The sequence below is a fragment of the Balearica regulorum genome, chromosome 24 (assembly GCF_011004875.1).
Source record: "Balearica regulorum gibbericeps isolate bBalReg1 chromosome 24, bBalReg1.pri, whole genome shotgun sequence".
Lineage (NCBI taxonomy): Eukaryota > Metazoa > Chordata > Aves > Gruiformes > Gruidae > Balearica > Balearica regulorum.
In genome coordinates this window covers 701,592-718,456 of record NC_046207.1, presented here as the reverse complement: position 1 = coordinate 718,456, position 16,865 = coordinate 701,592, and the positions used below count along the sequence as shown (strand labels likewise).

General features: G+C 49.8%; 1 protein-coding gene across 1 annotated transcript in view; it reads left to right on the top strand.

The window, feature by feature from the left end:
- The window catches only part of LOC104638263 (M1-specific T cell receptor alpha chain-like), a 487,043-nt gene that overhangs the window by 449,881 nt on the left and 20,297 nt on the right, over window positions 1–16,865 (top strand). Inside the window, 1 exon segment of the mRNA XM_075775044.1 lies at window positions 1,174–1,249. Within this exon segment, the coding sequence (XP_075631159.1) occupies window positions 1,174–1,249 (76 nt within the window).

Sequence of the window (16,865 nt, the reverse complement as noted above, 5' to 3'; positions counted from 1 at the left end):
TTGAAGCGGAGTGCAGCTAAGGGTAAAACCAAGTAAGTTTTAAACAATTTTCTGCTCAAAATTGTACAAAAAAGGAAAGATACAAAAAAATCATGCTAGTGATATGAGTTGAAGAAAAGTCTACTAAGATATGCCCTCAATTATTTACATCTGTAAGTAATATACTTAATTCCTTTCAGGTAAGCAGTGTGGGGCCCAGAAGCCATTTGCTCAGGGATGGACATTTTGTGCCATGGCCATGCAAAGACAGGTTGCCTTTCTCTCTAAGGATGTGGATGAGCTTGTGTTCTTGTTGAGCCAAAAACCACGGTGTGAACTCCGGCAAGCTCACACTTGGCCAAGGGACACGACTTCAGGTTTTGCCTAGTAAGTGCCGCCACTTTCTTGTGTTCTCCTTCCACGCGTGGCCAAGCTACTCACTGGCCAAGGGGCAGCGGGCTTTCCAGCACCTCTTCCTGGGCTGGTGGCTCTTCAGCCGTGGGGTTACATGCCGCTTGCTTCCCGCCAGGAAAGGCTTTGGCTGAGGGCAGGAGCAACAGTCCTCCCAAACAGGGTTTGTACCCGTAGGTCCAGTGGTGCTCTTGATCCCGCAGACAGATCAGGGAGGTCTTTGCTTCAGCACATAGCTGACTCGGAGTGACAGTCAGCACTGTCTAGTTGGGCTGTGTGTGCGCAGCTTTGCCAAGTATTTGGGAAGGTTTTTGTTGAGAGAGGAAATGCTGTGTGACCACGGGAGCTGGTGCATACAAAACTGTCTTTGGCTCTGGAACAAGACTCACTATCAGACCACGTAAGTCCAACACTGCTCCTGTGTTCTGTTTTATTTGTGGCCTTTCTTGAGGTGGTTCACAGCAGAAGCGTGTCTAGGTGTTTGGTCATTTATGTGAAACCATATCTAGTGATGGACTTTGCTTTTAGGGAAAGTGCCAACTTGGTCCAAAACAATCCTTGCTCCTAGTTTGTGTGGGACAAAGTGGCCACATGCCTGCTCCCAAATGTCCCAGCTGCCCCATGGGGAGGCTGTCCTACTCTACTGCATCCCAACAGGGTTTGTGCTGCAGTAGGAAGCACTGTGACTCTTCTGCTGCTCCTCGTAGACCTGGCATGGCTGGGTAAAGGTTTAGGGGAAGGTGCTGCTTCTGTAGGAGCTTTCTGGGCTTTTTGTTATGGAAGGAAATGATGTGTGATGATGGTTCTGGCTACAGCAAGGTGACTTTTGGCTCAGGGACAAGACTGTCTGTCCAGCCCAGTAAGTGTGCAGCTTTTTTGTGTGTCCTTTGTCAAAACTACTTGAGAGTAGACTGAAGCACCCCGTAGATCTCGTTGTTATATCAGGATCACCTTTCAGAGGGGAAGGAGAACATAGGTGATATTGCAAGGTGCTCCGTGCCTCAAAGTGTTTCAAGGTGGAAGATTTCTCCTACTTAGGGAAATGTGTTCTAGACATGGTGCTCCTGGCTGATTTCAGCCTGGCTAAGGTGTGGACAGTGAAAGGAGGAACCTAACGTGGCTGAGCAGACAGCCACAGGTGGAAGGACCCTCAAAAAAGCCAAGCCAGTGAAATTGCCCACCACTGACCCACTCTGCAGACATGCAGCAGGTTTCCACTTGAGAGTGAGCATCCCGCTCGCTCACCAGGGTGTAGATGAAGAGGCTGCCAGCACAGCCGGACTGGTGGAGGTGTCTCCATCCTGTAGCCAAGCCTCTGGGCTTCTGTCAAGTGCTCTGGTTTGGTCACAACAACCTGAAATTCACCTTTGCCTCGGGGACCAAAGTAACTGTCTGGCCAAGTATGTGGGTTAAAGCCTGCATGTTGCAATCCTGCCTGACAATATTGTCTTCAGGGTGTGCTCCAGCAACAGGTCAAGTACACAGGAGAGGAAAGGTAAGCAGATCTCTCAGGGAGAGCTTGTGTTGTTGCTGAGCTAGGAAACTGATGGACAGATAACCCTGACTGTCCACTGCAGGGCCGTGTAGATGTACTTCTTTTATCTCGGTCATGTTACAGATGGGAAGGAAATTAATCATAAGGTAAAGTCAGAGAAAACTTATGTTTTTGCTAAACTAGAAACCTGTTGGACATTGCAAGGGAAGAGAGCATAATGGTAGCATAGAGTGGTCAGAGTAAATTAGAAAAGCTGTGGCAAGAATGTGCTTTGTCTCTTTTGCAAAAGAAAACAAGACCAAGCCATTTTGGCACTCTGTCCTGAAAAGTCCCAGTGCCAGTGAATGACTGGTATTCTCCAAGCAGCAGCCTAAGGAAGTCATCCCTGAGTTTTCCTCTTTCCCTCTTCTCGGTGTTGCACTTCCCAAGGCAAATGCTGTCTCCTGTGCAAGGGGCTCTTCCCACTCCTCACAAAAGGAAACCAGAGCGGGTGAGAGACCAGAGTGAGCCTTGGGTTCTTGTCAGAGTGTATAGCATTGTGTGACCAGCAAGCAGGAAAATTCCAGTTTGGGCCAGGGACGAAGCTACGTGTTCTGCCAAGTACGTTTTCTTCTCCTGCTTCTCCACTCTGTGCTGTCTCCTCTTGCTGCTTTGCCACTCTTAGGCAGCTTAAGGTCAGAAAGAAAGTCAGAGGTGTGGGAGAAAGACACGGAGGATTTGTTTTTCCCTAGCCTTGCAATGGCTGAGTACAGGCTTTGGACAGAGGTGCTGGTTCTGAAGGGGCTTGCTGGGCTTTTTGTTATGGAAGGAAATGCTGTGGGATTTGGGCTCCGGCTACGGCAAGCTGACATTTGGCTCAGGGACCAGACTGTCCATCCAGCCCAGTGAGTGTGCAACTTTCTTGTGTCTCCTCTTTCAAAAACCCTTGTGTGTCCACCGTAACGCCCTTTAGACGTACTTCTTTTATGTGGTTCACATTACAAATGGGAAGGAGAACATAGGTGCTATTTCAAGATACTCTTGAGCCTAGAAGCGTTTTGAGGTGGAGGACTTCTGGTATTTAGGGGAACCTGCTATTGATACGGGGCTCCAGGGTGCTGATAATCTGGAAGCAATCAGAAATACAGGCATGTTTTCAGAAAGAGAGACAGATTGGCCAACTTGTGCTCAGTACCTGTGTATGGCTGTGGAAGGCTGTGGGGGATAGGTAAAGGGGGTTCAGTTCCGTTCCTTACCTTAGGACTTTGAGGTAACTCAGGTAAGGTTCAGATCATGCTCAGTGCAAATGCTTCCCGACAGTCATGTCAAAGAGCTCTTGGTGTGTCGATTGTTTTTCTGGGCATCACCAGGGAGAGAAAAGTTGCAGATCATTGTGATACTTGCTGTCAGCCTGGCTAAGGTGTGGACAGTGAAAGGAGCTGAGCAGACAGCCACAGGTGGAAGGACCCTCAAAACAGCCAAGCCAGTGAAATTGCCTCGTCTCCCTTCACAGGCTCCAAGAATGCCTTCAGTGCCATCTTTAAAGAGGTTGTGGTTGGACAGAATAAACCTCAACTTGAGGCCTGCATGATTTTTGGGACAGTGTCACCTGTGCTGCGCTGGGAAAGTCCTTGTCAGCCACACTAAGGGCTTCCTTGCTCTGGGGAGAGGAGAGCGTTTGTGTAATGGCTTTTGTTGCTGTGAGTGTCGGTGCAGGCAGGTACACCTTTGGAGCTGGGACAAAGCTAAGTGTGAAGCCTTGTGAGTAGTCTCAGAGCTACTTTTTCCCCCTGCAGGGCTGAAATGTCCAAGGCAATAACGTCCAGGGTTAAATTGTGGGAAGCCTTCCTGTGAGCACGCACAACCCTGTACCCTCTCTCTGGGGATGGAAAAGCTGTGAGCTGCTGTGGGAGGAGGGGGAGCAGGCAGAAGGTTTGTCTTTGGGAAGGGGAGAAATCTCTTTGCAAAGGCCTGTAAGTGCTGTGAGATTGAGACAAACGCGTGTGTCTCATCAGCCATGTCCTGAGCAGCGCTGGCCACTCCTGAAGGGGTTCAAAGGCAGCGCTGCCAGCCTTGTGGGCAAGGGCAGTGTTGGAGGAAAAGCAGTTGTGTATTAGCCTGGTGTGTGTGTAAGGATGCTGTCATAGCTCAGGAACTAGTAATTTCCCTTGTTTTTCACTGTTTTCTCCATACTCTGCTGGGAAGGACAAATGTCAGCCTCTTCTGCAAGTGACGGCGTTTGCTTTCTGCTAACTGGGGGTTGTTGTAAAGCTGGCCATGGCTGTGGCAATTTGCAGGGGCAGGGCTTGGCAAGCTCACCTTTGGGCACGGAAGCAGACTTTCTGTGAAACCCAGTGAGTAGCTCTGTGTTCACTGGCCTTCATTGTGCCCCAAAGGAGCATCTTTTTGTACCCCCTTGATCTCTATGGGAAACCTTGCACTGTTTTACGGAGTAAAAGCTGTGTGCGGTTTTTGTTAGTGGATGTGTCATTGTGTGATTACAGCATCCACCTGGAAAGTTGCCTTTGGGAGCGGGACACAGCTGATGGTGAAACCTGGTAGGTAGAATACCAGGCTGAAGGAAGAAGGATAGGAAAGTCACATCCCTTACTTGGAAAATAAAAACCAGCAAAAAACCCCAAACTAAAACCAGCTGAGCTGTCTTAGAAACTGGTTTGCACAGGGATGGGGTGTGTGTGTGTGTGTGTGTGTGTGAGAGAGAGAGAGAGAGAGAGAGAGAGAGAGAGAGAGAGAGAGAGAAAGATACAGCAGCCAGAACCAAGAAAGACATTTTGAAGGTTTGAGCAGGAGGGTCCAGGGGAAGATCTCTGCTTTTAGGGCTGATTTTTTAGGGCTGAGAAAGGAGTTGTGATCATAATCCCACATCTTTTCACTCCCTGGGACAAGGATTGACTCAGGGGTCACCTCTGTCAGAGCTGAAAGGGATAACCAGCCGTGGCTGTTGTAAAAGAAGTGTCCAGCCAGCAACGCGCAGCTTTGGAAGGACTAAGCTAGTGCAGGGGACATGTGACTTAGAGGGTTTTTGTTGTGAAGGCAAACACTGTGTGAGTAATTATGGCAACCGAGTCATCTTTGGAGGTGGAACTCAGCTAAGGGTAAAACCCAGTAAGTTTTAAAGCCTTTTTCCTGCTCCACTTGGTGGAACAGTTTTGTGGGCATGAGCTAGCATAATTGCAGTGGAGGGAGAGTGGTTCAATCCGTGGGGCTTTTTGCTCTGCTTTCTCTGCTGGCAGCAGAGACCCTGATTCAACAAAGCCGTGAATTTTCTCCTTCAGCTTACTTCTGCCGGCTCTTGCTCTCTGCCTTTCACATAAGCAGACCGGCATCCTGAACCCTCTTTCTTGCTCAGGGATAGACTTTTTGTACCATGGCCATCCATACTCGTGACAGTTGGGGTGGGTTGCTGATGGCTCTGTCTAGCACAGCCCTGGGTGGTTGTCCTCTGCTCTGTGGAAGAAAGGCTGAATTAATAATGCTCTTGTTTGCTCCAGAATTCCATGTGTGATCCCTCCCGTAGATGAGACTCTCAAGAGATTACTTATCAAGGCCAGAGTTATTCCTGGCTTCAAATGCCTGGTGCTGATGGGAAGGAGCTGATTTCCTAGAGATGAGTTGTAGAGTAACTGGCATGAGAGCTAAGGGTTTTTGCTGGAGAGCGAAGGACTGTGTGAACAGAGGGAACTTCAAACTGATGCTGGGGACGGGGACACGTTTGGTTGTGAAGCCCAGTGAGTACCACTGCTGCCCAGTGGGGTGTTTTTCTTGTGCTCTGTTATCCCAGTCCTCCCTTTCCACATCCCTGAGCACTGACCTTTGTCTGATCAGAGCAGGCTCGGTCCGGGCTCTGGTAGAGCACGGAATGGCCAGGGCCTTTCCTGAGCCGGGCTCTACTGGGCCCTCCTTTCCCAGCCTACCCTTCCTTTACTCAGCAAGAGGATCAGTCCCGGTTTGGCAGAAGTAGGCACCAGTGGATGGTGGTTTACTGCAGCGTACAGCGTGTCTGGATGTCTGCTGAAAGTTTTCTGCTTATGGGGGAGCAAAGCCAGGGGCTTGGCTCGCCAAGAGCAGGGATTGCCTCTCTCTCTCTAAGGACGTGGATGAGCTTGTGTTCTTGTTGAGCCAAAAACCACAGTGTGAACTCCGGCAAGCTCACACTTGGCCAAGGGACACGACTTCAGGTTTTGCCTAGTAAGTGCCGCCACTTTCTTGTGTTCTCCTTCCACGCGTGGCCAAGCTACTCACTGGCCAAGGGGCAGCGGGCTTTCCAGCACCTCTTCCTGGGCTGGTGGCTCTTCAGCCGTGGGGTTACATGCCGCTTGCTTCCCGCCAGGAAAGGCTTTGGCTGAGGGCAGGAGCAACAGTCCTCCCAAACAGGGTTTGTACCCGTAGGTCCAGTGGTGCTCTTGATCCCGCAGACAGATCAGGGAGGTCTTTGCTTCAGCACATAGCTGACTCGGAGTGACAGTCAGCACTGTCTAGTTGGGCTGTGTGTGCGCAGCTTTGCCAAGTATTTGGGAAGGTTTTTGTTGAGAGAGGAAATGCTGTGTGACCACGGGAGCTGGTGCATACAAAACTGTCTTTGGCTCTGGAACAAGACTCACTATCAGACCACGTAAGTCCAACACTGCTCCTGTGTTCTGTTTTATTTGTGGCCTTTCTTGAGGTGGTTCACAGCAGAAGCGTGTCTAGGTGTTTGGTCATTTATGTGAAACCATATCTAGTGATGGACTTTGCTTTTAGGGAAAGTGCCAACTTGGTCCAAAACAATCCTTGCTCCTAGTTTGTGTGGGACAAAGTGGCCACATGCCTGCTCCCAAATGTCCCAGCTGCCCCATGGGGAGGCTGTCCTACTCTACTGCATCCCAACAGGGTTTGTGCTGCAGTAGGAAGCACTGTGACTCTTCTGCTGCTCCTCGTAGACCTGGCATGGCTGGGTAAAGGTTTAGGGGAAGGTGCTGCTTCTGTAGGAGCTTTCTGGGCTTTTTGTTATGGAAGGAAATGATGTGTGATGATGGTTCTGGCTACAGCAAGGTGACTTTTGGCTCAGGGACAAGACTGTCTGTCCAGCCCAGTAAGTGTGCAGCTTTTTTGTGTGTCCTTTGTCAAAACTACTTGAGAGTAGACTGAAGCACCCCGTAGATCTCGTTGTTATATCAGGATCACCTTTCAGAGGGGAAGGAGAACATAGGTGATATTGCAAGGTGCTCCGTGCCTCAAAGTGTTTCAAGGTGGAAGATTTCTCCTACTTAGGGAAATGTGTTCTAGACATGGTGCTCCTGGCTGATTTCAGCCTGGCTAAGGTGTGGACAGTGAAAGGAGGAACCTAACGTGGCTGAGCAGACAGCCACAGGTGGAAGGACCCTCAAAAAAGCCAAGCCAGTGAAATTGCCCACCACTGACCCACTCTGCAGACATGCAGCAGGTTTCCACTTGAGAGTGAGCATCCCGCTCGCTCACCAGGGTGTAGATGAAGAGGCTGCCAGCACAGCCGGACTGGTGGAGGTGTCTCCATCCTGTAGCCAAGCCTCTGGGCTTCTGTCAAGTGCTCTGGTTTGGTCACAACAACCTGAAATTCACCTTTGCCTCGGGGACCAAAGTAACTGTCTGGCCAAGTATGTGGGTTAAAGCCTGCATGTTGCAATCCTGCCTGACAATATTGTCTTCAGGGTGTGCTCCAGCAACAGGTCAAGTACACAGGAGAGGAAAGGTAAGCAGATCTCTCAGGGAGAGCTTGTGTTGTTGCTGAGCTAGGAAACTGATGGACAGATAACCCTGACTGTCCACTGCAGGGCCGTGTAGATGTACTTCTTTTATCTCGGTCATGTTACAGATGGGAAGGAAATTAATCATAAGGTAAAGTCAGAGAAAACTTATGTTTTTGCTAAACTAGAAACCTGTTGGACATTGCAAGGGAAGAGAGCATAATGGTAGCATAGAGTGGTCAGAGTAAATTAGAAAAGCTGTGGCAAGAATGTGCTTTGTCTCTTTTGCAAAAGAAAACAAGACCAAGCCATTTTGGCACTCTGTCCTGAAAAGTCCCAGTGCCAGTGAATGACTGGTATTCTCCAAGCAGCAGCCTAAGGAAGTCATCCCTGAGTTTTCCTCTTTCCCTCTTCTCGGTGTTGCACTTCCCAAGGCAAATGCTGTCTCCTGTGCAAGGGGCTCTTCCCACTCCTCACAAAAGGAAACCAGAGCGGGTGAGAGACCAGAGTGAGCCTTGGGTTCTTGTCAGAGTGTATAGCATTGTGTGACCAGCAAGCAGGAAAATTCCAGTTTGGGCCAGGGACGAAGCTACGTGTTCTGCCAAGTACGTTTTCTTCTCCTGCTTCTCCACTCTGTGCTGTCTCCTCTTGCTGCTTTGCCACTCTTAGGCAGCTTAAGGTCAGAAAGAAAGTCAGAGGTGTGGGAGAAAGACACGGAGGATTTGTTTTTCCCTAGCCTTGCAATGGCTGAGTACAGGCTTTGGACAGAGGTGCTGGTTCTGAAGGGGCTTGCTGGGCTTTTTGTTATGGAAGGAAATGCTGTGGGATTTGGGCTCCGGCTACGGCAAGCTGACATTTGGCTCAGGGACCAGACTGTCCATCCAGCCCAGTGAGTGTGCAACTTTCTTGTGTCTCCTCTTTCAAAAACCCTTGTGTGTCCACCGTAACGCCCTTTAGACGTACTTCTTTTATGTGGTTCACATTACAAATGGGAAGGAGAACATAGGTGCTATTTCAAGATACTCTTGAGCCTAGAAGCGTTTTGAGGTGGAGGACTTCTGGTATTTAGGGGAACCTGCTATTGATACGGGGCTCCAGGGTGCTGATAATCTGGAAGCAATCAGAAATACAGGCATGTTTTCAGAAAGAGAGACAGATTGGCCAACTTGTGCTCAGTACCTGTGTATGGCTGTGGAAGGCTGTGGGGGATAGGTAAAGGGGGTTCAGTTCCGTTCCTTACCTTAGGACTTTGAGGTAACTCAGGTAAGGTTCAGATCATGCTCAGTGCAAATGCTTCCCGACAGTCATGTCAAAGAGCTCTTGGTGTGTCGATTGTTTTTCTGGGCATCACCAGGGAGAGAAAAGTTGCAGATCATTGTGATACTTGCTGTCAGCCTGGCTAAGGTGTGGACAGTGAAAGGAGCTGAGCAGACAGCCACAGGTGGAAGGACCCTCAAAACAGCCAAGCCAGTGAAATTGCCTCGTCTCCCTTCACAGGCTCCAAGAATGCCTTCAGTGCCATCTTTAAAGAGGTTGTGGTTGGACAGAATAAACCTCAACTTGAGGCCTGCATGATTTTTGGGACAGTGTCACCTGTGCTGCGCTGGGAAAGTCCTTGTCAGCCACACTAAGGGCTTCCTTGCTCTGGGGAGAGGAGAGCGTTTGTGTAATGGCTTTTGTTGCTGTGAGTGTCGGTGCAGGCAGGTACACCTTTGGAGCTGGGACAAAGCTAAGTGTGAAGCCTTGTGAGTAGTCTCAGAGCTACTTTTTCCCCCTGCAGGGCTGAAATGTCCAAGGCAATAACGTCCAGGGTTAAATTGTGGGAAGCCTTCCTGTGAGCACGCACAACCCTGTACCCTCTCTCTGGGGATGGAAAAGCTGTGAGCTGCTGTGGGAGGAGGGGGAGCAGGCAGAAGGTTTGTCTTTGGGAAGGGGAGAAATCTCTTTGCAAAGGCCTGTAAGTGCTGTGAGATTGAGACAAACGCGTGTGTCTCATCAGCCATGTCCTGAGCAGCGCTGGCCACTCCTGAAGGGGTTCAAAGGCAGCGCTGCCAGCCTTGTGGGCAAGGGCAGTGTTGGAGGAAAAGCAGTTGTGTATTAGCCTGGTGTGTGTGTAAGGATGCTGTCATAGCTCAGGAACTAGTAATTTCCCTTGTTTTTCACTGTTTTCTCCATACTCTGCTGGGAAGGACAAATGTCAGCCTCTTCTGCAAGTGACGGCGTTTGCTTTCTGCTAACTGGGGGTTGTTGTAAAGCTGGCCATGGCTGTGGCAATTTGCAGGGGCAGGGCTTGGCAAGCTCACCTTTGGGCACGGAAGCAGACTTTCTGTGAAACCCAGTGAGTAGCTCTGTGTTCACTGGCCTTCATTGTGCCCCAAAGGAGCATCTTTTTGTACCCCCTTGATCTCTATGGGAAACCTTGCACTGTTTTACGGAGTAAAAGCTGTGTGCGGTTTTTGTTAGTGGATGTGTCATTGTGTGATTACAGCATCCACCTGGAAAGTTGCCTTTGGGAGCGGGACACAGCTGATGGTGAAACCTGGTAGGTAGAATACCAGGCTGAAGGAAGAAGGATAGGAAAGTCACATCCCTTACTTGGAAAATAAAAACCAGCAAAAAACCCCAAACTAAAACCAGCTGAGCTGTCTTAGAAACTGGTTTGCACAGGGATGGGGTGTGTGTGTGTGTGTGTGTGTGTGTGAGAGAGAGAGAGAGAGAGAGAGAGAGAGAGAGAGAGAGAGAGAGAGAAAGATACAGCAGCCAGAACCAAGAAAGACATTTTGAAGGTTTGAGCAGGAGGGTCCAGGGGAAGATCTCTGCTTTTAGGGCTGATTTTTTAGGGCTGAGAAAGGAGTTGTGATCATAATCCCACATCTTTTCACTCCCTGGGACAAGGATTGACTCAGGGGTCACCTCTGTCAGAGCTGAAAGGGATAACCAGCCGTGGCTGTTGTAAAAGAAGTGTCCAGCCAGCAACGCGCAGCTTTGGAAGGACTAAGCTAGTGCAGGGGACATGTGACTTAGAGGGTTTTTGTTGTGAAGGCAAACACTGTGTGAGTAATTATGGCAACCGAGTCATCTTTGGAGGTGGAACTCAGCTAAGGGTAAAACCCAGTAAGTTTTAAAGCCTTTTTCCTGCTCCACTTGGTGGAACAGTTTTGTGGGCATGAGCTAGCATAATTGCAGTGGAGGGAGAGTGGTTCAATCCGTGGGGCTTTTTGCTCTGCTTTCTCTGCTGGCAGCAGAGACCCTGATTCAACAAAGCCGTGAATTTTCTCCTTCAGCTTACTTCTGCCGGCTCTTGCTCTCTGCCTTTCACATAAGCAGACCGGCATCCTGAACCCTCTTTCTTGCTCAGGGATAGACTTTTTGTACCATGGCCATCCATACTCGTGACAGTTGGGGTGGGTTGCTGATGGCTCTGTCTAGCACAGCCCTGGGTGGTTGTCCTCTGCTCTGTGGAAGAAAGGCTGAATTAATAATGCTCTTGTTTGCTCCAGAATTCCATGTGTGATCCCTCCCGTAGATGAGACTCTCAAGAGATTACTTATCAAGGCCAGAGTTATTCCTGGCTTCAAATGCCTGGTGCTGATGGGAAGGAGCTGATTTCCTAGAGATGAGTTGTAGAGTAACTGGCATGAGAGCTAAGGGTTTTTGCTGGAGAGCGAAGGACTGTGTGAACAGAGGGAACTTCAAACTGATGCTGGGGACGGGGACACGTTTGGTTGTGAAGCCCAGTGAGTACCACTGCTGCCCAGTGGGGTGTTTTTCTTGTGCTCTGTTATCCCAGTCCTCCCTTTCCACATCCCTGAGCACTGACCTTTGTCTGATCAGAGCAGGCTCGGTCCGGGCTCTGGTAGAGCACGGAATGGCCAGGGCCTTTCCTGAGCCGGGCTCTACTGGGCCCTCCTTTCCCAGCCTACCCTTCCTTTACTCAGCAAGAGGATCAGTCCCGGTTTGGCAGAAGTAGGCACCAGTGGATGGTGGTTTACTGCAGCGTACAGCGTGTCTGGATGTCTGCTGAAAGTTTTCTGCTTATGGGGGAGCAAAGCCAGGGGCTTGGCTCGCCAAGAGCAGGGATTGCCTCTCTCTCTCTAAGGACGTGGATGAGCTTGTGTTCTTGTTGAGCCAAAAACCACAGTGTGAACTCCGGCAAGCTCACACTTGGCCAAGGGACACGACTTCAGGTTTTGCCTAGTAAGTGCCGCCACTTTCTTGTGTTCTCCTTCCACGCGTGGCCAAGCTACTCACTGGCCAAGGGGCAGCGGGCTTTCCAGCACCTCTTCCTGGGCTGGTGGCTCTTCAGCCGTGGGGTTACATGCCGCTTGCTTCCCGCCAGGAAAGGCTTTGGCTGAGGGCAGGAGCAACAGTCCTCCCAAACAGGGTTTGTACCCGTAGGTCCAGTGGTGCTCTTGATCCCGCAGACAGATCAGGGAGGTCTTTGCTTCAGCACATAGCTGACTCGGAGTGACAGTCAGCACTGTCTAGTTGGGCTGTGTGTGCGCAGCTTTGCCAAGTATTTGGGAAGGTTTTTGTTGAGAGAGGAAATGCTGTGTGACCACGGGAGCTGGTGCATACAAAACTGTCTTTGGCTCTGGAACAAGACTCACTATCAGACCACGTAAGTCCAACACTGCTCCTGTGTTCTGTTTTATTTGTGGCCTTTCTTGAGGTGGTTCACAGCAGAAGCGTGTCTAGGTGTTTGGTCATTTATGTGAAACCATATCTAGTGATGGACTTTGCTTTTAGGGAAAGTGCCAACTTGGTCCAAAACAATCCTTGCTCCTAGTTTGTGTGGGACAAAGTGGCCACATGCCTGCTCCCAAATGTCCCAGCTGCCCCATGGGGAGGCTGTCCTACTCTACTGCATCCCAACAGGGTTTGTGCTGCAGTAGGAAGCACTGTGACTCTTCTGCTGCTCCTCGTAGACCTGGCATGGCTGGGTAAAGGTTTAGGGGAAGGTGCTGCTTCTGTAGGAGCTTTCTGGGCTTTTTGTTATGGAAGGAAATGATGTGTGATGATGGTTCTGGCTACAGCAAGGTGACTTTTGGCTCAGGGACAAGACTGTCTGTCCAGCCCAGTAAGTGTGCAGCTTTTTTGTGTGTCCTTTGTCAAAACTACTTGAGAGTAGACTGAAGCACCCCGTAGATCTCGTTGTTATATCAGGATCACCTTTCAGAGGGGAAGGAGAACATAGGTGATATTGCAAGGTGCTCCGTGCCTCAAAGTGTTTCAAGGTGGAAGATTTCTCCTACTTAGGGAAATGTGTTCTAGACATGGTGCTCCTGGCTGATTTCAGCCTGGCTAAGGTGTGGACAGTGAAAGGAGGAACCTAACGTGGCTGAGCAGACAGCCACAGGTGGAAGGACCCTCAAAAAAGCCAAGCCAGTGAAATTGCCCACCACTGACCCACTCTGCAGACATGCAGCAGGTTTCCACTTGAGAGTGAGCATCCCGCTCGCTCACCAGGGTGTAGATGAAGAGGCTGCCAGCACAGCCGGACTGGTGGAGGTGTCTCCATCCTGTAGCCAAGCCTCTGGGCTTCTGTCAAGTGCTCTGGTTTGGTCACAACAACCTGAAATTCACCTTTGCCTCGGGGACCAAAGTAACTGTCTGGCCAAGTATGTGGGTTAAAGCCTGCATGTTGCAATCCTGCCTGACAATATTGTCTTCAGGGTGTGCTCCAGCAACAGGTCAAGTACACAGGAGAGGAAAGGTAAGCAGATCTCTCAGGGAGAGCTTGTGTTGTTGCTGAGCTAGGAAACTGATGGACAGATAACCCTGACTGTCCACTGCAGGGCCGTGTAGATGTACTTCTTTTATCTCGGTCATGTTACAGATGGGAAGGAAATTAATCATAAGGTAAAGTCAGAGAAAACTTATGTTTTTGCTAAACTAGAAACCTGTTGGACATTGCAAGGGAAGAGAGCATAATGGTAGCATAGAGTGGTCAGAGTAAATTAGAAAAGCTGTGGCAAGAATGTGCTTTGTCTCTTTTGCAAAAGAAAACAAGACCAAGCCATTTTGGCACTCTGTCCTGAAAAGTCCCAGTGCCAGTGAATGACTGGTATTCTCCAAGCAGCAGCCTAAGGAAGTCATCCCTGAGTTTTCCTCTTTCCCTCTTCTCGGTGTTGCACTTCCCAAGGCAAATGCTGTCTCCTGTGCAAGGGGCTCTTCCCACTCCTCACAAAAGGAAACCAGAGCGGGTGAGAGACCAGAGTGAGCCTTGGGTTCTTGTCAGAGTGTATAGCATTGTGTGACCAGCAAGCAGGAAAATTCCAGTTTGGGCCAGGGACGAAGCTACGTGTTCTGCCAAGTACGTTTTCTTCTCCTGCTTCTCCACTCTGTGCTGTCTCCTCTTGCTGCTTTGCCACTCTTAGGCAGCTTAAGGTCAGAAAGAAAGTCAGAGGTGTGGGAGAAAGACACGGAGGATTTGTTTTTCCCTAGCCTTGCAATGGCTGAGTACAGGCTTTGGACAGAGGTGCTGGTTCTGAAGGGGCTTGCTGGGCTTTTTGTTATGGAAGGAAATGCTGTGGGATTTGGGCTCCGGCTACGGCAAGCTGACATTTGGCTCAGGGACCAGACTGTCCATCCAGCCCAGTGAGTGTGCAACTTTCTTGTGTCTCCTCTTTCAAAAACCCTTGTGTGTCCACCGTAACGCCCTTTAGACGTACTTCTTTTATGTGGTTCACATTACAAATGGGAAGGAGAACATAGGTGCTATTTCAAGATACTCTTGAGCCTAGAAGCGTTTTGAGGTGGAGGACTTCTGGTATTTAGGGGAACCTGCTATTGATACGGGGCTCCAGGGTGCTGATAATCTGGAAGCAATCAGAAATACAGGCATGTTTTCAGAAAGAGAGACAGATTGGCCAACTTGTGCTCAGTACCTGTGTATGGCTGTGGAAGGCTGTGGGGGATAGGTAAAGGGGGTTCAGTTCCGTTCCTTACCTTAGGACTTTGAGGTAACTCAGGTAAGGTTCAGATCATGCTCAGTGCAAATGCTTCCCGACAGTCATGTCAAAGAGCTCTTGGTGTGTCGATTGTTTTTCTGGGCATCACCAGGGAGAGAAAAGTTGCAGATCATTGTGATACTTGCTGTCAGCCTGGCTAAGGTGTGGACAGTGAAAGGAGCTGAGCAGACAGCCACAGGTGGAAGGACCCTCAAAACAGCCAAGCCAGTGAAATTGCCTCGTCTCCCTTCACGGGCTCCAAGAATGCCTTCAGTGCCATCTTTAAAGAGGTTGTGGTTGGACAGAATAAACCTCAACTTGAGGCCTGCATGATTTTTGGGACAGTGTCACCTGTGCTGCGCTGGGAAAGTCCTTGTCAGCCACACTAAGGGCTTCCTTGCTCTGGGGAGAGGAGAGCGTTTGTGTAATGGCTTTTGTTGCTGTGAGTGTCGGTGCAGGCAGGTACACCTTTGGAGCTGGGACAAAGCTAAGTGTGAAGCCTTGTGAGTAGTCTCAGAGCTACTTTTTCCCCCTGCAGGGCTGAAATGTCCAAGGCAATAACGTCCAGGGTTAAATTGTGGGAAGCCTTCCTGTGAGCACGCACAACCCTGTACCCTCTCTCTGGGGATGGAAAAGCTGTGAGCTGCTGTGGGAGGAGGGGGAGCAGGCAGAAGGTTTGTCTTTGGGAAGGGGAGAAATCTCTTTGCAAAGGCCTGTAAGTGCTGTGAGATTGAGACAAACGCGTGTGTCTCATCAGCCATGTCCTGAGCAGCGCTGGCCACTCCTGAAGGGGTTCAAAGGCAGCGCTGCCAGCCTTGTGGGCAAGGGCAGTGTTGGAGGAAAAGCAGTTGTGTATTAGCCTGGTGTGTGTGTAAGGATGCTGTCATAGCTCAGGAACTAGTAATTTCCCTTGTTTTTCACTGTTTTCTCCATACTCTGCTGGGAAGGACAAATGTCAGCCTCTTCTGCAAGTGACGGCGTTTGCTTTCTGCTAACTGGGGGTTGTTGTAAAGCTGGCCATGGCTGTGGCAATTTGCAGGGGCAGGGCTTGGCAAGCTCACCTTTGGGCACGGAAGCAGACTTTCTGTGAAACCCAGTGAGTAGCTCTGTGTTCACTGGCCTTCATTGTGCCCCAAAGGAGCATCTTTTTGTACCCCCTTGATCTCTATGGGAAACCTTGCACTGTTTTACGGAGTAAAAGCTGTGTGCGGTTTTTGTTAGTGGATGTGTCATTGTGTGATTACAGCATCCACCTGGAAAGTTGCCTTTGGGAGCGGGACACAGCTGATGGTGAAACCTGGTAGGTAGAATACCAGGCTGAAGGAAGAAGGATAGGAAAGTCACATCCCTTACTTGGAAAATAAAAACCAGCAAAAAACCCCAAACTAAAACCAGCTGAGCTGTCTTAGAAACTGGTTTGCACAGGGATGGGGTGTGTGTGTGTGTGTGTGTGTGTGTGTGTGTGAGAGAGAGAGAGAGAGAGAGAGAGAGAGAGAGAGAGAGAGAGAAAGATACAGCAGCCAGAACCAAGAAAGACATTTTGAAGGTTTGAGCAGGAGGGTCCAGGGGAAGATCTCTGCTTTTAGGGCTGATTTTTTAGGGCTGAGAAAGGAGTTGTGATCATAATCCCACATCTTTTCACTCCCTGGGACAAGGATTGACTCAGGGGTCACCTCTGTCAGAGCTGAAAGGGATAACCAGCCGTGGCTGTTGTAAAAGAAGTGTCCAGCCAGCAACGCGCAGCTTTGGAAGGACTAAGCTAGTGCAGGGGACATGTGACTTAGAGGGTTTTTGTTGTGAAGGCAAACACTGTGTGAGTAATTATGGCAACCGAGTCATCTTTGGAGGTGGAACTCAGCTAAGGGTAAAACCCAGTAAGTTTTAAAGCCTTTTTCCTGCTCCACTTGGTGGAACAGTTTTGTGGGCATGAGCTAGCATAATTGCAGTGGAGGGAGAGTGGTTCAATCCGTGGGGCTTTTTGCTCTGCTTTCTCTGCTGGCAGCAGAGACCCTGATTCAACAAAGCCGTGAATTTTCTCCTTCAGCTTACTTCTGCCGGCTCTTGCTCTCTGCCTTTCACATAAGCAGACCGGCATCCTGAACCCTCTTTCTTGCTCAGGGATAGACTTTTTGTACCATGGCCATCCATACTCGTGACAGTTGGGGTGGGTTGCTGATGGCTCTGTCTAGCACAGCCCTGGGTGGTTGTCCTCTGCTCTGTGGAAGAAAGGCTGAATTAATAATGCTCTTGTTTGCTCCAGAATTCCATGTGTGATCCCTCCCGTAGATGAGACTCTCAAGAGATTACTTATCAAGGCCAGAGTTA